Source organism: Lonchura striata, chromosome 10, assembly GCF_046129695.1.
Source record: "Lonchura striata isolate bLonStr1 chromosome 10, bLonStr1.mat, whole genome shotgun sequence".
Classification (NCBI taxonomy): Eukaryota; Metazoa; Chordata; class Aves; order Passeriformes; family Estrildidae; genus Lonchura; species Lonchura striata.
Window position 1 is genome coordinate 10,017,302 of NC_134612.1, and position 23,034 is coordinate 10,040,335.

General features: G+C 39.7%; 1 protein-coding gene across 5 annotated transcripts in view; it reads left to right on the top strand.

Annotated features, from left to right (window-relative positions):
* Positions 1-23,034, top strand: part of NYAP2 (neuronal tyrosine-phosphorylated phosphoinositide-3-kinase adaptor 2) — a 137,066-nt gene that overhangs the window by 84,320 nt on the left and 29,712 nt on the right. For all 5 annotated transcript variants that reach the window (XM_021553646.2, XM_021553644.2, XM_021553645.2 and 2 more), the window contains one exon: positions 16,482-16,691. In XM_021553646.2, the coding sequence (XP_021409321.1) occupies positions 16,482-16,691 (210 nt within the window). The remainder of the gene's footprint in view (positions 1-16,481; positions 16,692-23,034) is intronic.

A 23,034-nucleotide genomic window follows, 5' to 3' on the forward strand; every position in this document is an offset into this window, starting at 1 on the left:
GAATTGTTGACACCTGTTTAATTAAAAAGCTTTATTTGGAGAGCAGCTGATCTCATGTTTGCGTAGGTACTATAGTATAGCCATTGACAGCTCTATATATGATAAACTGCACCTGATAAAAGAGAGTTCTGGTTTCCAGGCTACTGTATCACTGCAGAAGGGAAGTGAATTCCACACTGTGTTTCTGGTTTTGTTTGTGCCATTCTGTTATGTCACTCATTGCAGTGTGGTCACAGCACTTTGGGGCATGCTCAGGGTGCTCAGCAGGACACCCCCTCTGGGTTTCCACGGGCAGAGTCATCTGCCTTGCACCTCTGCAGCTGAGTGTAAGAATGGGCAATGGGTTAGGCTGGTCTACAACTCATCCCTTCTGACTCATTGATTCCAATTCTCCAGCCTCAGTGTTATTATTTATCTCTGTGCACATCAGGAATAGTGACTCTGCAATCAGAAGGTGAAGGTGAGAGTACAGTTAGCAAGATACTGAAGATAGTACTTGGTGCAGCAGTTTGCTTAATCTGCCTTTAGTATTTTCATGGCTTGTAGTCATTAATCCTGTTTTATGAAAGTCTTAGCTCCATGATTCAGTAGGGTTTCATTAATTGATTGCAGTAGTAAAACTACAGTAACACCGGATTTGTGTGCTGGATTGAAGCAAGTTTGTATCTAAAAGGTAAAATGATTCTTGTAATTTGGAACAATTATGAGGGATGTGATGTGACATTTATAAATAATTACAGTGAAATGCTATGGAGATTTTGGCAGGTAATACCAAGCATTATTAAATTCGCTTCTTATTCATAAGTGAACAGAAATCCCCTGTAAATCCCATGCTACACTTGTTCTACCGTGTGAGGTTTGTACTCTCACCAGTGTAAGCAAGTTTGGAACCTGGAGAAATTCCTGCCATGAATATTGCAAATCCTGGGAAATTTCAGCATCTGTGCTGCTGTCTCATATCTATCTTCAGAATATGTTAGCTATGTTCTACTTGACTGAAATTGAATGCAAAACTTCCAAAGGACTTCTTACTGATAAACTTAAACTAAATCTTGTCCTGCAGATCTGTACCAAGAGCAGCCTTGTTGGCCACTCAAGGAACACTCTCTTTGCTCCTTAGCAAGTAGAAATCTGTTCCTTATTGGCCACAAATGATAAGAACAAGAGAGATATGAAATTGAAATTGTGTTCATTTATTTAAGAAAAACACATTCATGTTATAGACACCAGTGGTGAAAAGGCTCTGGTGTACAGCTGTGTTGAGTAAATGAACAGACTGCCCATCTAATCCGATTGTAATTTTTCTGGTATTTACAGTATCACTTAATCCTGTGGGATTACTGCCCTGAGCAAGAATCAGGTTTGTGTTCAGATATTGCAGAGGTAGAAGACATTCTAAGATTTATAGAAAACACATAAAACTCTGGAATTTTATGTATTTCAACTCTACATTGAAATGATCCACCATAAGGAATCTAAACTGGGAGATTTGAACATGGCATTTGACCAGACTGACACATTTACATGTCATGATTTACATGGTGATAGACAGAGGAGGCTGGGCTACTCATCTCATATGTTAAAGAAACCTTGATCCTTATTGTCCTGTTTTCTAAAAATCCTTTTGTATGCTTTTAACATTTTAAATATGTATTACAAACTATTTATGAAAGTGGGGAGAAAATAACCAGGAAAAGTAAATAAGGCCAAATCAGAAATGAAAAAAAAAAAAACATTGGTAGAATATTATGCAAAAAAAATAGAAAAAGATGGAGACAACCCTACAGAAAACTGAAGAAAGGTGTAGAACATGAAGAATGTCAAAGAGTGAAAAAGATAAATATTACAAATTGTCACTGACTGTTCCTTAATCCTTTCTGTGTTTATGTGGGATCCCATGGCAGTGTGCCTTAACCCTTGGCAGACCCCTGTGCAATACAATGTCAGTCCTCAGAGGTTAGAGGTAAACTATTTAAAGGGTACCAGCACTGCAAAGTGTCCTTGGGCTGCTGCACTGTGCCCTTTCCTGCAGCAGCAGGCAGGTGTTGAAGGACAGCACTTGATCCAGCTATGTGGAGCCACATAGTCCCTTTGTTGTCACTGTGACTCCTGAGTGTTTGTGTTCCCATGTGCTTCAGTAAAGAGGGATTTATAGAAGGAGAGGAAGGGAATGGTCTGAAGCGTTTCTGGAGCAATATTTGCTGCTTCTGTCATTTCTGCACCATAGAAATACACTGTGCTCCATGAGGAACTAGCACTGGAATCCTGTGCCTGAAGGCATCCCCACATCCTACAGAGCAGGGCAGAGGCTGCAGTGCATCCACACTGCTCTGCTTTCAGGCTCTGTGTGGCTCCAAGGCTTTCTTTGTGAGATGGTCCTGTAAATCCTTGTCAGGACTAGCCTTTCTTTCTGTATGTTGATTGTTCCCATTTGTTATGGCTTCTGTTTCCTCGCAGTTTCCTGGGAGCTTTGTGCCAGTTTTGAGCCATTACTGCAAACTTTCACCCCAATGAACTGCACAAGAGAGTGGGGTGTGAGATCAGAACCAGTGATGCAGCTCAGGTTTTGTTTCCCTAAGCTGCTCTGCAGGGCTTCAGAGCTGCTTTGGTGTTTGCCTACGTGGAGTTTCACTCTTCAGCTTCTAGTCACATAAAGGGAGGAAATTCATGAATGCGCTACTTTGAAAAATCAGTTATAGCGATTGAAAATTGGGATAATTATTGACATTTCCTTTTCCTGGCTGGTACTGAATCAAGAATCTAAACATATCAAATAGTGTGAGGAGAGGAGGGATGCTGAAGTAGCTCAGTTGTTGAAAAAAAGTTTAGGCTGACTGCTGGCAGCTGAGACTTAGAGTAGGAATTTTTTTTCCTGTTTTTTTATGCTGCTGCTTTCCAAGAAGCTAGAAATCCCAGAGAAGTATTGGATGTCTCATCCCTGGCACTCCAAGGCCAGATTGGATGGGGCCCTGAGCAACGTGATCTAGTAAATGGCATCCCTGCCTGTGGCAGGGAGGTTGAAACTAGATGATCTTCAAGGTCCCCTCTAATCCAGGTCATTCTGTGTTTCTCAGTAAGCTTTGGGTTCTGTGTTAGATAGAACAGTGTGATGGAGAACAGAGTTTGGGAAATACATCAAGTGAAAATTCACCCCATGTGGGCCTATTTAACCTCTGTCTCTATGCATCAAGTCCAGAATGAGGGGCACAGGGCAGGATTTCAGTTGATGTATTTCTGTCAGAGTTAGGATGAGAAATATTGGCCTAAGGAGGGTGATACTGGGACATCATTGTGTGTGCATACTTTCTCATTTGTATACCTGCTCAGCCTCTGTTGTCCCACAGAGGAAAAGCTTGCCTGCAAGACGAGGCTGGCCAGAAAACCATTATAGATACTTCATTACATCTGTTGCTCAACTACTGCACAACTGAGTCAGCATTAGAGACTAAAATTTGAATGCCTACCTCATTTCTAGCGTCTAGGTTAATATTTTTTCCACACTTTTATCCAAAGGGATGTCAGCCTAATTCTCTGTTCCTTTTTCTGCATTGTAGCAATTGATTCTATGCAATATGAAGGTTATATTCAGTCTAATGAAACAGCTACATATTTTCAGTTATTTCTGAACCTTTGAACCAGAGGTGTACTGATTTCTCCATCACTGAAGAAGCATCCATTTTCTTAATAGTAAGATTTTGTAATCTGATGAGCCATGATGTGTGTGGGATTAAATGAGATGATCAAAACAGTCACATCTCATTTGACAATCCTGAAAGTAGGTCTGAAAGCAAACTTTAATGGGAGCAGGAAAAAGTGCCAAGGAAAAGGTGAAGAGAACACCAGCTTTGAAGAGAATGACACTTGTTCACCCCTGCAAGGATATGATCTTACCACAGTTAATTCCATTTAGTCAAACCCCAAGAGGGCTATGTTGCTACATCTATTCCAACCTACAAAGATATCAGCAAGCCAAGGAGTTGCAGCATCAGAACTACTTTCTGCAGGTGCTCTTTGTGGGTGCATATATATAGGGCAAGACCTGTGGACACCTGCACCCACAAAGGTCATATCTGTCGAGGTCACCTGGGCTGTTCTGTCCTCCCCTAAGGGACAGATCTGTTGGAGGCTGTGCTGTGTTGTGGGACAGCACTGAAAATGCCTGAAGAGTGCACATGGGGATGACCAGATATGGCCAGCATCCTTCAGGAACCAGATTTCTGGGGAAAAACAAGATTAACTTTGCAGTTCAGTGGTTTTGAGTGATGCTTCAGCCATGCCTGCTGTCCTTACGCAGAAGTCCTGAGATCTCTAGCACTGGAGTATTTTGGGCTTGATCAGCTAGCTGGAGACTCTTGTTGAAGGTGACATTTGTTCCCCAATTAGCAATTACAGGGAATAAGTGGAAAGGAAAATCATAATGTGTCAGTAAGGTCTTTCAGCTAAGCCCACAAAAGGCAGGAAAACATTTCACCTGGGCTTGTGTAGTCTAAAGGGGAAGCAGTGAGCTGCAAAGCAAAGGTGCAAAGAGGAAATGGGTGGAAGCACCCACAGCAGCCCTGTGGCACCTTGCACACCCCAGCATGATAATTCCATGCCACAGCTCCACTATCACTGCCCCATTTTGCATTGCAGGACAGTAATTCCATTCTTTCTTAGCACCATGGGTAATGCCAGGTTTAAGAACTTGTTTCCAATAGATAAATCCATGGACACAGGTTTCTTGATTGAAATACATGCTGTGTATTTACTGTCTTGCTGCTCTCACACAAAAGTGAGTATGGCCATTTTAAGGGCATTTAGTCATTCAAGTCATTGATGGTGGGATGTTCATCCATGCTTAGGATGAAGGAATGTCTTTGTTATATGCAGTTATTAAAAGAGAAAACAAGCATTTTGAGACAATATGCAATACTTTTGCTAATTGGTACCATGGCATTGTCTCATCCTCTAATTCAGCAATTCAGGCTCATCAGGAAATCAGGCCCTCCTGGGATTCTGAGGGTATGCAGAAGCATTCAAGAAGACATAATTTCATAAATAATTGCTCAGTTTTTTCTGGAAACAGCTGCTGTCTCTGATTGATGTATACAGATTTATTTATTCCTTCTGTTTATATTACTTGACTGCTTGATAAAATTTATTTTTCTGAAGAATAAATAAATTTGTAAGGGGTGAAAAAGAGATAAAGTTATTCTGTTATATTTCAAGAAAAAGATGGTTTCAGGTAAAGAAATGAAAAAGAGACATTCTTTTTAGGTTTAATGTACAGTAAGATGTGAGATGTCTGAAAGTTGTCAAAAATAGAGGGTGAAAAATGCCTTAAACTCACCCTTTGGCACCCAGATCACGATATTGTAAATAAGCAAAGGAACATGTGCTGCAATTAATGATGTGGATAATGATAATAGGTTCTCAGTTTTAAGTGCCATTGATTTTCCCCACTCCCCTCAACAGAGCTTTCTAAGCCAGAGAAATATCTTGACCTTTAGACCAAATCCTCAGCACTTATAAATCACGGCTTTTTATTTGAAATCGGGAGAGGTACTCCAGTTTATACCATCTGTGTCTCTGGCTTCAAGAAAATAAATGTGTCCTTTGTGACTAGAACAGCTTGTATTCAAAATGGTGCAGTGATACAGCAGGATGTTGAATTGGAGAGTTTATTGCCTTTCTGTTTCAAGCAGGACCACACAATTTATGACCAACTTATGGGTGCTCAATCTTAATGGCAAGAAATGCTTCATCTGGTGATGTTTTCCATAAGCATATATTGGCTTCAACAAAACTACTAAACACAGTTTCTTAAAATTTCTCACTGTGGTTTTTTCAGGGGATGTGGTGTCAGGGTAGGGTATCAGGTCCTATTGTGAAAGAACTAAGGAAGAAAAAGAGGGGGGATAGCAATGGAAGTGCTTTGGTTTAATAGAAGGGTGCAGGGTTATTTACATTTCCTCTGCTCAGGAAGTTGGCACAGACACATCGGGTGAAGATGACTGGGCTGGCAGTGCCAGTGGCCTGAGAGCACGAGCTGCCAGCCATTTCACAGCTTCTCTTTATAACCAAGCATTGCACCTGGAAATGAATCTTTTTCTGAATTAAGAGTCAGATTTTCTTTGCATTAGGATTCAAGTGCATTTTTGTTTGTTAAATCCTAAAAGTAAAACTAGAGATTATTAGTAGGAAGGTCTGTGTTTATTGTAAAGCACATTGCTTATAAACTGTGCTTTATATGAACCCCATTTGACATTTTCCATGGGCAAGTGTATAGAGATAGTATTTAAGTCCCTTAAACCAAATCACAGGGAAGGAGATCCCTGTGTTGTTTAGGAGAAGTAATCAAAACCACCCAGACCACACCACCACCACCAAACCAAGGACTGTGAACTTTAGGATGGTGAAATACTGCACAAGTTTCAAACAGAGCAGATAATAATAGTTTCCTCAGAATTAATCACAAGAGAAAAAAATAGTTTTGCAAACAAAACTTGCATTTTTTTTCTTCATTAACTGGAATATCTACATCATAGCTAAAAAAGCTGCTTGAGGTCACTGTTAAATACTTTTGCACACCAGATTATGATCTGAAAACTGATTCAATGATTTCTTGAGCTGCTGTTATTGCATCTTTACAAAGGAAAAGGTTTAATTAAACACCTTATATGTTCTTACAGCAACACAACTGTAGAACCTCTGTGATTTAAGAGAAGGTGGTGGGAACTTCGTGGGGAGTAAAGGGAGGAACATGGTTTATTCGCTCACTTCTGAAATCTGATATCTCTGACTCCTATTCCTTCTCTTTTTATTTCTTAACATGGTTTTACCTTACTGATCTGTGTAACAAATACTCAATATCTTGGGCTGAGTGGTTTATATATCCATTTTAAAAGGGCACACTTTTTTTGGGACAACTGGTTTGATTTCTGCCTGAGCAAGTTCATTTTTTAAACCCCATCCTTAAAGACCCAATCCAAAGATCCCTGAAGGAGATCCCATTACAAATTGTGGCAAGAGGGTCCTCTCTTTGTCCTAGGCTGCTGTTCCTTGCAAAACCACTCTGTACTTTGGCTTCTAGAATGTTGCAGTGAATAATATAAACACTGAATAGCGAATGAACACCTGATATGCTGCACATTTTTGTCGTGTAATATCTAATCTACCCATAGAGTCACTGTGGTTGGAAAAGACCTTCAAGATGGGTTTGGCCAACTTTGACCAAACACCACCTTGCTAAACAAACCACAGACTGTTCATTTCCTGAACCCTTACAGGGATGGTGATTCCATCACTTCTCTGGGCAGTCTGTTCCAATGCTTGACAGCTCTCTCAGTGAAAAAGTTCTTCCTGATGTCTGACCTGGACTTCCCCTGGTCCAGTTTGAGGCCATTTCCTCATTTGCTTTCATTGGTTCCCTGGGAGAAGAGATAATATTCTAATAAAGAGTCTTGGGCTCTTAATGGAGGAGAGGTAGATGTTCTTCCCCTGAAATTTTCTCTCACTTTCCAAGACTCTATCAGTAATATGAAAAATCTAAGTATTAGAAATTGTTTTATTTAGGTTATATATGTAAATGATTCAAATATCAAACTATGAAATTGCTGGGGTGTACAAACATGCTAGGTATAGATAAGGTGAAAAGTACAGGAACACTAAGGAAATAATTGTGAGGATAATAATGCATATTATAAAAATCAGGTTCCTTTACATTCAATTTGATATGAAGGTTCACGTTCCTTTCACTCCTTTGAATAGAATTATCCATTCCTAATAATTATTTTATTGTTAAAACAGTAACATGCAATTAGCACTTTATCTGGCATTGAAGAATGAGTAAGGAGAACCATTGTTCTTGTAACTACTCATCTGAAAGAGAGAAGCTGTGTGTTTAATTTTACTGAAGATGGCAATTACTTTATTTTTGTGTGTGAATTTGAATTCATGACTCAAAAACTACCTTTTCCAGGAAATCTCTAGCTAGTTTACTGCTCCAGCAATGTTTGTGTAATTTGTATGTCGTTTGCATGTGCTGTAACACAGAGAGCCTTGTGCCAGCCACAATAGCTGCTCTGCACACTTGTGAAGGCAATAATTGTAAGGCCTTGCAAGCACAGACATCAGCCAGAGCTATTACGAGACCATCTGCAATTCTTGTTTCCTCTATATCAGAAGTCTGTGCTGGCATGGCTTCACAGTTGCTTTTCTAGCAAGAATAAAACCAATTCACAAAATGAAACCTCTAATTAGAAAGTGGGGAGAGTCTAAAATAATTAATTCTGTTAAAATGCATAGAAAGACAGAATGACATAAAGGTTTCATCCTGTATCAGGGAGAAATCTTAAGCATTTACTTGCAGAGCAAAAATTTCTTGGGATCCTGACCTTGAGCTAGGCATAGAGGCTGCACAGCAGCATGAAGTGCTTGTGCCTGGCTCTGTAAGAGACAGCAAAATTCAGATGAGGTCATTGTCCAGGAAGTGTCAAGATCCTCTTTTACAGGTAACATACTGGATAAAAGGAGAGCTGTGTAATTGGCATGTGTGTTCTAATAATGAAAGATAAATTTTCTAATTCATTAATGAAGCCAATAAATAGAAATGCATTAATAAAAATTTTTTTCATACAGCTAGTTAAACCATAGACAAAATAGCCAGGAAATAATTCATTTTCACTTCAACTTTGAAATTTATATTTTTATGTGCAGATATGAAAGAGAGGATTTTTGTCCCCAGTTTCCACAATCCAAATGCTTTACTATATCTTCATTTTCAGACTAACATTTACTACTGAATCTGGATAAAAACATACTCTTTAGAAGAAATTAAAGTGTTCATAAAATGGAAAAAACCTTACATTCAAACTCCTGAAAGAGTTCAAAGGCTGTTTTTCAGCAGAAAACTTGAGGAAAGAGTGTTGACATGTTTAGTATAGTCAGGACTTCCATGAAAGATTGATGTTTTTGAAGTGAAGCTTTGAAACATAAGGTCATGAACTTTCTACAAAAACATTTTTCTTGAAATATCTCTATACTTCAGCTCTTTTGCCTCATTCTTGCCTTATGATTTCTTGCCATACTGTGCTAGGGTGTGTGCAGGACCCATCAAACCCCTGTGTCCTCATTCAAAGATCAAGGATTCACCCTTGAATAACCTTCTGTTATACCAGTTCTTATTTTAAGAACCTGAATAACAAAATGAGTGAGAGGTGAAATGAATGGGGCTGAGAAGTGAAAGTAGGTACCATCCCTTCAAATCAAGTACCAGGTAACAGTTGGGCCACCTTTACAGAGACTGATATTCATGTTTTCATTACAGGTTTCATTAAAAGTGTTTTCTTTGACCATTACAGAGTACAGGGTGGGCATGGCACTCTGTGCTTATCTGCAATGCATGTTGTTAATTAACCTAGGCTAATAGCAGTGAAACCAAAGTTTCACAAGCCTGCCATACTCAGACTTTTCAGGCTTCTTCTTCCTTCTCCTACTTAAATCCTGTCTGCTGCAAACAGTCAAATACCTTGTTCATATCCACCTATGGGATGAAATGTATTGCACACATTTAGTTTTTTAATTGAAAGCACAATCTGGATTATCAGCAGATTTGGGTGCACAAACTGTAAGAGAATTGTTTGCAGCTCCCCATAATCAGCTATTCCAAACATTCATATCAATCAGCATGGATGGCTAATAACACAGCTAATAACTGCTACAAGGAAAACCCTTGCTCTGTTGAAGGCAATAGCAGAATTTCCTTTGACTTGTTGTAATTAGGATTTTGCCCAAAACGGTACCAGAGGACACAGGCTTCTGTTAAGGGTTTTCTAAGTGCATATCACCAATTTCCAGCATTCCAAGGTCTGAAAGGAAAATGATAAAAATAGAAAAGTGCAGTGAATGTCACATAATGAAGTGTTCTGCTTAATTATGTAATTGTAACTAGTCTGAATTAAGTAGAAAACTTGTTAATAGTCTGCCATTTGATGTAATGTTGAGAGTCCCAGGACACTGCTTTTAGTTGCTTTAGTAGTATGTCTGTACAGTGCATATCTTCCAGATGTGGCCTCTTTGGTCAGATGATGGGGCTGTGATATGATTTGCAGAAGAACAGGCACAATTAAAAGATCAAGCACAGAATGAATAATTAAGAAGTAATGATGGCCCTGTTAGAAACAGATGATTGTCATCACTTCTGTAATATATGCCAAAATATGATCATCTTGGATCAATCATAGAATCATAGAATTAGGGGTGGAACAGACCTCTGAGTCACAACTTTCAGCCCAGCACCACCACCATGTTCCACATTAAATCCTTTCCTCAAGTGCCATACCAACACATTTTTTGAACAGATACAGGGATGAAAAATGTCTTTCCTTATTTAATAGTAAAACCAGGTTTTCCTTTGTTTCAATCAATATACAAGAGGATTTTTCCTCTTACTATGGCATCAAATAATGTTGTCCTACAATGGTGAATTTTTTAAAATTTGTCTTTAAAGAGACTAATGCCACCAGCTGAAGTTTACTGAAACTTAAAGAATTCCATTCTGTTTTTTTTAACCATCATAACTTTCATAACTTTCATTGAATATTTTTATTCTAAAACCTTGGTTGATAAATCTATGGTATAAATCTTTTGCTATAAATCTATCCCTTATTTTATTAGTCTTCAGTTAGTTGTACTGTGGCTTTTTCTTTACCTGTCTTGTTTTCCTAAGAAGGATTGCACACTTAGCAGGCTTGGGACAGCCACAGAAAATCAACTAAATGCATTTTTCCTTGGCAATCCCTCTTCCTCTCCCTTGGCTGTCTGTAGCATGATGTTGTGATTTCCACTGGATTTCACCACATAAAACAAAAAAAAGCCCTACACTGTTCACATAAACGTGATCCATGAACACCAAGAAGTTCAGCCATGTCTTCCCTAAATGTTAGATGGTTTGTGAGAATTTCAGGCTCTCTATTGATTTTGCATGGAACTAGGTCAGAGTTGCTTTTAATTGAATGATCTGGCTGCTGCAACTCTCACTTAACTGTAAAAAAGGGGTATTAAAAATTGATATGCAAAGCAAACTTCTGCTTAATTAGCAAGCGGATGAAGTCAGAATAGACAAACACTATAGTTAATAAAGATGAGGTTATGGGTTTCATTGACAGTATAATATGCTCTTTTTTTTTTTTTTAATGGCTGAAACACTGAAGAGTATCCATGTTTCTTGCACGTGGTATTAATACCTGGTTATTTTTCTTTAGGAGAGGTTGGGATAAATTTACAACTGTGCAGATCAGACAAGGCACTGCACATCAGGAAATCCATTAAAAGGCAGCTCTAATTTTAAATGTAAAGGTAAATAACAAGCCCTAGGGTGCAGACAGAAGAAACTCTGGGGTTCTCTGGAAGGCTCAATTGCTCGACACGCAGTGCCTGTGGAAGGGCTCAGTCAGATGGGCACAGGCTGGGCAGGAGGGGCAGAGGTGGAGCTGTGCCTGGCCATGTCTCAGGCAGCACTGACCATCACACGCTGCTGGCTGCAGCCTCATCCTGCACTGCACCCTCCAGGTGTGCCCTGGGCTGCTCTGTGCTCCTGCTGCCTCAGCCCTGTGCCCAGAGCAGCTGAGGTCCCATCTGTCGGGGCTGGAGGAGATCAGGAGTTCAGGCTGACATCTAAACTTTGTTTGCACCCGTGTGTGACTGCTGAATTTTAGGCCATTTTCTTCCCTCGGTATGCAAGCTCCGCCCAGATTGATATATTATTTATTTAGGTTTGCAACAAACAAAGGAAAAAAGAAATAAATTAATAATGTATGTAAGTTTAGAACAATTTCAGCTTCTTTAATTAATGTCAATGGAAATCATATTCAAGCTCAATTAAAATAAATTTAAAAATCACTCTGCTACTTCTTGGTTGACTGAAAGAGCACTTGAGTTCCAATGTGCTCAGGACAACTCCAGAAATGCAGAATGCTCCTCTACCAGATCTCAGCCTATACATTTCACCTCACAGCTGAGACAGATGGCAGAGAGCAATCCTCATTTTAAGTTCCTTAAGACAATTGCTTTTCTTTCTTCCCCCAAACCCCAAGCAGTAATAAAGGTTCTGCCCTTTATTACTTAACATTGCACTAAGAAGCCACTTGGACCTGAAATTAATTTGTGTTTAAGAACAGAGTGTCAGACTGGACACAGTTGTACTTATCTGAATGATAGCTGTTTGGGTAAGATGTTTTACAACTGTAATTTCATTTTTCTTAGGTCCAAGTTACAACTGATTCTGTTTCTCACTTCCTTTAGCATTTTCAAGTCTTCTGGTACCACGGCTCACGTGCCAGCCTTGCCTAGTGCACAGCTATTAGGGGACCTTTCCTAGAGGGGAGATTGTACATGTCAATTATCTGTAAAATATATACTTTATAGGAGATTCTAACCATCTTATATTTTAAATGGAAAAGTCTGAGATTCAGGTGAAATAAATAAGAAAAATTCATATCTTTACATATTGAAATACTATGACAGCTGAAAGTGCTTGAAACACTTGAGTGCCTTTATGGCAGTTTAACCAACTCTGTCCATAAATATTTAAAGCAGTGAATTATTTCTTGAAATTTACAATTTTATGTACCATTTTGGTGGAAGAATTATTGAACAATAAAGATGCTTTCCATAATAATTTCAGCTTTTCAAAAAGTAGCACTTGACTGCAAAAGGATTTTCTGGTGGACACCAGTGAGCTCCCAGCATAATACTGAACTTTGATATTTCCCACCCCCGAATTAAGGTATTTAACAGCATAAGATAACCTAGATCCAGCCTATGTTTCTGCATTTCCCAAATAAAAAAAGAATTAAAAGAGCTGTCAGGAGCTACTGTTACCTTTCAGCTGGGCTCTGTATACAAAGATATACAGACTGGTAAGATATATAGATAGGGTTCTGTATACATAGATATATCTGAATGGTAAGAGTTGCTGTTTTCAGGATGGGATCAATAGGGATAAAGTGGCCACTCAAGTCCTGCTGTAGCTTTTATAAAGGGTTACTCTGTGTAAAATGTCCTGGTTAGCATTTCAGTGGATGATAATATCCCCACCCCACAGGTAACTACAGCTATGTCCTGCCCTCTGCCAGGGCCTTGTGCCAGGCTGCAGGAGCCAAACTGGGGCAGGGAATGTGCTCTGTGAGACACAATCATTTGTGCCACTTAGCTTGCTCCGTGGAGCTACATTTGCAGCAGGGAGTAGTTGACAAGATAAAAACATCCAAGGGGCTGGCACAGTTAACAGGTGGGCCAGGGATGGGCTGAGACCTGGTAGAGGAGCATTCTGCAATTCTGGAGTTGTCCTGGGCACATTGGAACTGAAGTGCTGTTTCAGTCAACCAAGAAGTAGCAGAGTGATACTTTAATTTATTTTAATTGAGCTTGACTATGATTCCCATATATTAATTAAAGAAGCTGAAATTGTCCTAAACTTCTCCTCAAAATATTTGAGTAAAAGTGAGGCAAAAATTTCCTTTTTCTTTTTCTTTTTTTTTTTTTTTTTTTCTGTATTTACAAGTGAGCTGGCAAGTAATATTACAGAAAACTACATGACATGTTGTTTTCTGTCTGTGTATCATTTTTACTGATAATGATCACCAAATAATAATGATTCAGACCCTGTGTTGGGCTACATGACATTATAATCTGTTTCAATCTGCTTTTCATTTTTAAGATATATTACTTTTCAGATAAACTGTGAACTGAAAATCCCCAAGAAAGGATAGTGGAATGTAAATTTACGAAGTCTAGACAGCCAGCTGAAAACTGATTTTCTACACCTTATAAAAAATTAGACTATAAACCAAATCTTTATTTAGTCTGAATAGTTCCATAGTTTCCAGCTGGTTGCAAAAGCTGTGCTTTGATTCAGCTGACAGTAAAAACTAAGAATGCACAAATCTTTTTTATCAGGCAACAAGTACAAATGCTTCTCTGTTAAGTAAACTGAAGTAGATAAATCCTTAGCTACACACTCAGCCAGAGCATTTCCACTGTGACAAGGGCTGACTGCATGTGTGTGAAATTTCAAGGGGAGGTGTTCAAGTAGTGTCAATGAGGCACACACAGAGAAGGTTTTCACTAAGGTAGTCACAGCATTTCCAGAAGCAGCTGGATGACATCATAAATTAACTCTATTGAATGATACATTAATTTGGTAGGGCACTTGGAGGGCCCAGTTCTTACTTTCTAAAAACACATTCTAGTCTTCTGGCTTTCTCTTCATTTTGATGCGAAGAATAAACTGTAATCTAGACACCATCCTGTACTAGTGGGAAAGAAGATTGTGTGCATTTCCAAAGAATTTTGAAACTTTGTTTTTATCTTTCCTTTTCCCAGATAAGTAGTCTCTTAAAGAAGTGAATGTTATTGGTGTGAAGAAAACAAATCACATATAATTGAAGAATTGCAAGAATCTGTTATGTGAAGAAACACATCAGTATTTTTGATAGCACCATGCTGTCAACTGAAACAGTTCTAATCCTGGTAATAATTTGGGCTCTCCCTTGATTTGCACAGCTCTTTGTATTAGCAGGTCTCTCTGTGCAGTCACAGACATCTCCTAGCAATGGTCCCTGAAAGGCAGATGTCGTGTTATACTGATACAGACTCCTCCTCAACCTTGTACCCCACTGAGGTTACCAGCTGGGATAAACAAACACTTTGGATTTTCACTGCAGTGTCTTTTTGCATAAATGAAGTATAGGTAGGTGACCTAGAAGTTCATGGAAGAGGTTTGAGGTTTGAAGGACTTTGTCACATAAAATGTTACGGAATCCTATTTATGACTCCCAGCCCAGGGTTGTTTACTCATTTTCTCATGCACTGCTGCTACTTGAAGGCTGTGGTAAGATATCCTCAACATTAAATTTTGCTATTAACCAATTGTAATTAAGGAAATACACTAATGATTACGTCTTGCACTGTATATCCAGTTAGATATTTTTACATGTCTCCTCTATGATGTTTCATTGAGGAAAACCCAGGCTGACTGCGTTGTTGCTCATTAAGATCATCTGCAGACTGGAATATCAAAGAACCCAAAACAAGGTCAGATTTTGTCACTGCTGTGTGTAGGTGGGGTCTCTATCCATCACAGATGTCTAGCAGTGCATCTTCCCCTGCACCACAGGGAACAGTCTGTGGGGAATTGAGCCGCAGGCAAATCAGAGTGATTTCAGTGTGGTCCTTTTCTGGGACTCTGTCATCTGAGTGGCTGAACAGCCCCAGTTCCTGGCCATGGGGATGACTGGGAGAGGAATTGGCAGCTCAGAGTGTAAATCCTGCCCTGCCACTCAGCACGGGCCCCTCGGAGAACTGCTGGCATCTCCTGCCTCTCAGCGGCTCCTGGCTTCTCCTCTTTGCTTGGTCATCTCAAACCTTCCCAAGTCCCTTGAAGCCCCTAAAAGTTTTTGATATAGTCCTGAAGGGAAGATTGTTATCTCTATCAAATGTGGGTTTCAAGACTGTAGATACATACAGAAATTAAGGCACGTCAGGGGGTTGATTAATAAATCTGTGTGACTAGAACTGAATGTATCATGTAAGGATCTCTTTGGGTTTGAGATATAAAATTCCAAACTGATTTTTTTTTCAAAATGAGGTAAATGGAGCTTTGAATAACTGAGTAACACAGTAATTAGTTCTTACAACTAAAGAGCAATCTAATGTTTCTTCTGTATCTAGTTTTCCATGTGAATTTTTACAGCTACAGATGGGAAAGAAGAGGAATTAATTATTTCTCCATGCATTGCTCAACCTGCAAGAAAAGAAATTGGGGTCTTGAGAAAATAACAGAAAATCACCAGCCATGAAGAAAGCAGACATCACAGCTTCACTTGAAAAAAATCATTCAACTGTGTTTTGAATTTCTCCTCTTTTCATTGACTTTTGGTGGTGCAAGCAGAAAGTAATTTTCTGACTCCAAGGATTTTCCAACCAAGTGCAATTTCATTCCCTAGGTTATGGTGCTGGGCACACCCAAAATGGATATGTGCTCTTTTGTTTTGTGGATTGTGTGCTTTTATTAGAGTTTAGGGGAAGTACAGATATGTTGCTTGCTCAGTATTGCCTTAGGAGAGAGCTTCCTTAGAAAGTGCCTGAAGAAGAACTTGCTCCTAATGAAATGACAGCTGAAAAGATTTCAAGTATTTCTATAAATTGTTAATAAACTGCAATTTGGTGGGGAACCATTTTCCAAATTATTTTCCTGGCATATAAAAGTTGTAACAGAAATGTTACATTTTATCCATCTGCTTCATGGTGTGTGCTTTGAATAATTAAAAAGTGTACTGAAACCTACATAAACTACAGGGTTTTGGCCTAGATAGTAAAGCCATGCTATAAACTGCCCTTAAAGGATTTATGATTGATATGTACAGAGTATTTTGATTATTGCATGATGTTGATGCTTAGCAGTTACTCTATAATGAAATGTGCACTTGTGTATTTTGTAGAACCACTAGATGAGCTGAAGATCAGAAGTCACAGCACTGAACCACTACCAAAGCTGGAAAACAAAGAGAGAGGACATCATGGGACAGCTTCCTCCAGGGAGCCAGGGAAAGCTCAGGAATGGGATGGAACTCCAGGCCCCCCTGTGGTGTCCAGCAGGCTGGGGAGATCCTCTGTCAGCCCAACCATGCTGGCTGGAGGCAACAGCTCAGGTAGGTCAAGTACAGCACTGGGAAGATCTAATGAAGCTCCCTGTGTGACGAAGAATCTCTAAAGATACACAGGTGTAGGAAGCATCCAGATTCCTTAGACTTCCAAAAATCTAGATTTGGCCTTGCCAATTGAGTGGTGTGCTAATAAGGCTTGTGCTGTGCTTGTGCTCTGTGCTGGAGCAGCTGGGATGGTGGCACAGAACAGAAGCATGTAAACGTGCTAGTCATCTACTTTAAAAGAAGTAAAGGATTCCACCTGACACTGAAATGGGAAACCATGGCAAAGACACTCCTAGGATGGTACCTCAGGAAGAAGTTCACAGGTTCGGGTATCACAGAAAGTAACAAAAATACACTGTGCAAATGCAAGGCTGTCTTACTGAGGGGCATGGTGACAGGACACAGGCAGCCTTTGCTTTCTGCTTGTACAGAAATTTCTGGAAAAGTGACTACAGATTCCAGAGTCTCAGATAAACACCTACTCATTTTATTATTAAAATATTTACATATTAAATAGTAAATTGCTGTAAAAAAGGGCATTATAATGTAGTCTTGTATATAAATTGACTAAGACAAATGGAACTGATAAATGAATAAACATCTATAAAGAGATATCTATGGCCCTTGCATGAGTACTGTATTGGTACTTTTGAGATTTGACAGCTCTCATAAAAGAGTAACTTCATTGCTTATTAGGTGGACTGTGAGAAATATCCCTTTTAAGGACAGTGGCATATCGCTTCATGGTCAGTGTTCAGTGAGCATAAGAGCACGAATGAGCTGCTCAGACAAGAAATCATTCCTGCCTGAGAGATCTGCTGGGCAGTGAGTGGCAGCAAGGAGTGTTTAAACTGCTGAGTGAGCAGAGATGCTCATGCCTCACCCAGAACACTGCTTCCCTGTGTGATAATGGGACTCACATTGTCCCTGAATTGCTGAAAATGACACCTGAAACTCAGTGTATAAGTCAAAGAGTCTTTGCTGTTGTGAAATGTCATTTGCAGCAATCATGTAGTCTGGCTTTCCTTGCTACAGATCCCCAAACAGTCCTTCATGGCGCAGTGAAAGTGACTTTTCTGCAAAACTTATGGCTCTAGCACAGGTCTTTTTGTGCTACTGCCATTTGCTTACTTGTCTGTTCTTATACAGCTTCCTGGAAGGTGGGAATTTTCCAGATAAGCTTATAGCTTTTGCTAAAAACTCTGTTCCCAGTGCATTAGACCTTCATCTGTGCTAATGCAAGTCAAAGGACGGGTTTAAAGCTACAACATCAAAGTATTGGGACATCCAATAACTAGACCAAAGGTGTGTACCAATCTTTTCAGCTCTGCAAGATGACACTATGGACCATAGTAGCAAAGAATTTAGTATTGAAGAGTAAGTGCTTAGCAAAATATAACATTGCTGTCCAACATTTCTGCAGCAGTTTTATTTTAAAGAGTTGATTGATTTCCAAAAGCAGACAAAACATGTTGGCCTCAATCTCCATTTGGCATCAGCAAACTGTAATAGTTGTTGAATCATGCCTTGATTTAGTTAACTGTGACTTTGTCTTACACTGCTAGGACTGTCAAAGAAAAATTTTATTTTCTTGGCTGAATTTTGACTCCTTTCTATGATTAAAATCTGAGAGCTGATTATGACTTTTCTTTCCCTGCAGATTTATGCTATTTCATTTGATGAATATTGCCTCCCATCTCTCATCTGCCCTGAATATTTTTTCCCCTGTGTCTCTTGCTGTTGCCTGAGCAACATGTTTTACCTTTACTCGGTGGGCACTGCATTGAGAATGCTGTACACAGTTCTCCTCAATGAACTTGTACATGAACTATAACAGCTCATTCTCTGCAATTAAATTAAAACTGTAACAGAAGGCAAGAAGAGAGATTTATTACTTTCATATGAATACAAATGCTTTCTGGAGTCAAGGAGATAAAGTAATTCTTCACTAGGAATTAGGACTTAGATTTACATCAGATAAAATCTAGGTAGTCCCCAGTACAGTCATCACTGCTGCTGGTCTCTTTGCAACATTATAGATAACAGAAAAAAAGGCAACTTTTAATATATATATATATATATATTTTTTTTTTTTTTTGGTGCAGATATGTTCTTAAAACAGCACAGTTTGGTACCTGGCTCCTAGTTCACACTGGTACAGCCATCTATTAAGGCAATATTGAAATAACTTTTTAGAAATGGGATAGAATTGCTCTGCTATAAAAGAGAAAAGGTGTGAATGGACTTCTCACGTGTGCTCATCAGGCAGCTCTGCTCCAGCATAGATGAGCTGGGAGCTGGGGTGGCCTGGGCAATTACCTGAGTGAGAACACTGATTTTTGGTGGGTTCTCCCCAGCTCTGAGACTGCTAGTAAGATCAGAGGGAGAATAAGCCATCTCCAAACAGAATCTTAAACTTTCTGTCCATTTTGTTCAAAGAGCCTGAGCTGTCAGCTGCACGCAGTTATCACTGTCTCTAGTGCCTGATTGTTCTTTGACTGAATTTGTCAAGGGCACTTTCTGTTTCTTGGCATCCTATAATTTCTTATGGAAAGCAGTGTGATTTGGGGACATGCTGACTTTTAGGAAAGTCAGTGCAATTATAATGAATGGCCAAACACAGTCTGTAATACAGAATCTGTATAACTTCACTCCAGGAGACTTGAAGAGTATTTTCTGGAATGTTGCTGCTTTTTTCCTAACTGCAACGAAGAAGCATTTTGCATTGCCACCTGCTGCTGGAGACAGGCACTGCTCTGCCTTTAAAATCTCAGAAACTGTTGTGTCCTGGTTTTGAACTGCCACGAGCTTGTCACTCAGCCAGCCACAAATATTACACTGAAGAGATTGTAGGTGATCAGGAAGGGAGGAAATTCCCACTCTTCATTGGAATTACTGGCCATCATTGTTGATTTCCAAAAGCAATGAATATTTTAGGTTCATCTATTTGGGAATGGGGAAAAGCTGGGAAAGCCCAAGGCACAAGATGCTTCCATTGGTGCAAGAAGGAAATAGCAGAAAAAAGCCAGTTCATGCCAGCCAGGTCTGTGCCTTAAACCCCTACATTTTCTCCTCACAGGCAGTATCACTGTGCCCCTAAACCCACAAGAATTCTCCACGTGAAGGCAACTTAATGCTGGGGTTTCAAGAGGCCCAGACCTTGCCTGCACTGGTCATTGATGCTCTCTGCTCACAGGCTGCTCCTGAGCAGTGCCTGTCACCTGTAAGAAATGAGCAGTACTGGGAGCTGCACCCTGAGGGCATCCCACCAATGCCCATGGTCCTGCTGTGAGACCTCCAGGATGTGGGATCACACCAATTCTGGCTGGAGTAAAAATATTGCCTAGGTGTATGAAAAACAGACACAAAAAAAAATCCTACAAAAAGGTAAAGAACACTTACTTGTATTTCAAAGAAGCCAGGAAATAGCAAACAAACACAGCCAAGTCCTACAACAAAAGCTTTACAAAGAAAATAAACACCCATATTTCATGATACAAAGTATATTCCACTGACAGCTTTTCCCTTTGGGCAAAATATCCCCTAAACCTAAACAGAGGATTCTTTTTCAGACATGGTTTTGCTCATTACCTGAGTTGGGTTTGAGACTTGCTAAACTTTTGACCTGTGGATATCTGGTAACACTGAGTTCCACAGGTCCAGTGCTCGCCTTGTGAAAACTGTTCAGTTTGATGTGCTGCTGTGATATTTTATCACTAATTGGCTTCTGCTAATAGCAAAGTACTAAGTGCTTTTTTTAGATAGCATAATGCTATATAGTTTATTGCACCATAACGTTTCATAATTTCAAGTTGTATTTCAGCTTACTCATCTCTTTTTAGGCCAGTATGAAGACACTTGGTGTGATGTATTTTTCCAGTATACGTGCTTTCTTTTTCTTCTTTTTCTTCTTCTTCTTCTTTTTTTTTTTTTTTTCATGTGATTGCTCCCAGCCTGTCACATTGCCTTGTTTAATTCAAAATGCATTTCTTGGCAGCTGTAGCAAATAAGCAATATTTCTCTTTTCATGTGCAAAGAAGAGACTGTGACAGGATAAGAAGCTTCTCCAACGTAAGTGACAGCCAGAGCATTTTTTTGAATTAAGATTAGGATAGGCAGAATGAAGGCTTCCTTGGGTGAATAAAGAACTCTTCCCATTAAGATCCAAAAATGAAAATCATGAAGAGTTGTACTTCTGGAGAATATAGAAAGCCATAGCATGTTGGTATAAAACCCCTGTGTCCCAAACACAATCAGCCAAGCCTCTACATCTTTAGTCATGCTGGCAGCCCCTGCAATTTTGGAAAGCCAGCCATTTATATGAGTGCTTAGACACATAATTAAATACGCACCTTTAAGGCAATCCTATTTGTGTTTGGAAAACCTGTATTTCTGTGTTGCACAGTCCCTCCTAAAGTTCTCATCCTTAATGCTGCCTTTTGGAAGTAAATGCTTGGCTGTTTCCATGTGGAACCCTCCTGGTGCTGTCAAGGCTGAGTTTAAACCCGAGTGCAGTGATGCTCGGCCCATTGCAGCTGATTTTGTCTGTGGGTTTGGTGTCAGGGGGCTGTGGTCCCACTCCACTGAGTGCTGTGGCCACTGTGGGTGCCATAAGAGGGGACTGAGACCCACTGGCCCACTGTGCCCTCCCAGCACCACGCTGCACCTGCCTCCCAGAGACCTGCAGCGCATCACGTCACTGTGAGAGATGTGACCTTTGAAACTGTGCCAAATAATAACGCTAAATTTCCAAATACACCAAGTGAATTTTATGAACATTTTTGTGCATAAGATTTCACAGACTTCTGGCTGCCCCCAGGAATCTGCTGAATTCAGACCTCATTCTGCCCATTGATTTCAAGGGGCATCTCTAAAGGCTGCTCACATACCCTGCATCCCCTGGCCTACAGAGCCTTCCCCATGTGCCTGTCAGGATGGATGATAGAACTCGGCTCCACACCATGAATTGCTGTCACTAAGCAGACTTCTCAAGAAGTCCAAGACTACTAATTTCAGATGTTAATACTGAGCTGTCTCAGTATCATCCACAAGAGATAAACATGAATTTCTAAACACTAATAATCATCCCTAATATTTGCTAGCAGTAGTTTTTCCTTTAAGATTCTTGGCATTAAATAGGAAAACCTGGATAAACCCAGTAGAGTGAATAAGCTGCCCATAGCTGAAAAATAACATGCTGTAGAATACTGAGCAATGAGTTCTGCAGCACTTAAAGAACAGACCTTTTATGGACTATTTTTCCCTCAAAGTGGTGTGCTGTTACTCAGACCACTAATTACAGTAGAATACAGTATTTATTTGGTCTAAAAATATTGCCACTGAGATACAAAAGCTAGATGGAGCCATGTCTGAAGCACCTTTTGGTGAGGATCACCATGGAAATCACAATAGTTCTCTTAATACTGTAACATATATTACAGGGAGATAAAGGAATAATACTTCATCTGTGTGTGATAGGTTTTATTTCTTTGATGCCAGATGAAAGGAGTCTCTTTGGCAAGCAAATGGTAATCTCTTGCTGTTGCTCATAGATCCAAATTGGAAATTATGACACTTCTTTCTGCTTTCCTAAAGCAAAGAAAATAATTCAGTCAGACAGTGTCTTGGAGTTTTTTATGTGCTAAGTGTCTGATTCTGCTTGTCACAGCAGAAACAGAATCTTTACTTAGCAGCAAAATAAAACAACTGAAAAAAACCCAATTCTTGTCCTTTCTGAAACCCCAGCAAATTCCAGGAGATGAGAGATGAGATATAATAATGAGATCCATTATTATATCTATATTACTGAAAGAAACAGTCAGAAATCTGGCCCACAGACAGTGTGAAATCAGAACAAAAACAAACCTAATCAACCTTCAGAGTAACTGCTCAAGTCCAAAAAAAGCAAACCAGCAGACTGTGTACAAAAGCAAGGTTATGGAGGAGGCCAGTCTGCTCCTTTCTGTGTGCCTATGGCTGTGTTGACTCGTGGTGTGTTTACAGACTGACTAGGAGAGAGTGAATTGAATAATGCATTCGGCAAGCAGCATAAATATTTTTGCTGTTCAGCCAGATGGATGTTAACTAACCTATTAATATTTAGTTGATGAATATTCACCCATACAGATGCTTTCATTGGTCTAAGTGCTCCAGCATAAGTGGATAGCTCTTCTCCATGCCCTATTGAATTCTGAAATATCTGAAGAAAATAAGCATTGAAGGTGACAATGAGAAAGCAGCAGTGAGAGTGGAAGAATCCATTTCAGCATGTTGCTAGTATGTGGAGCAATGTGCCAGCTGGTCTCAAGTCTCCAATGTGTGCCAGGTGATTCTAAGGTCATGC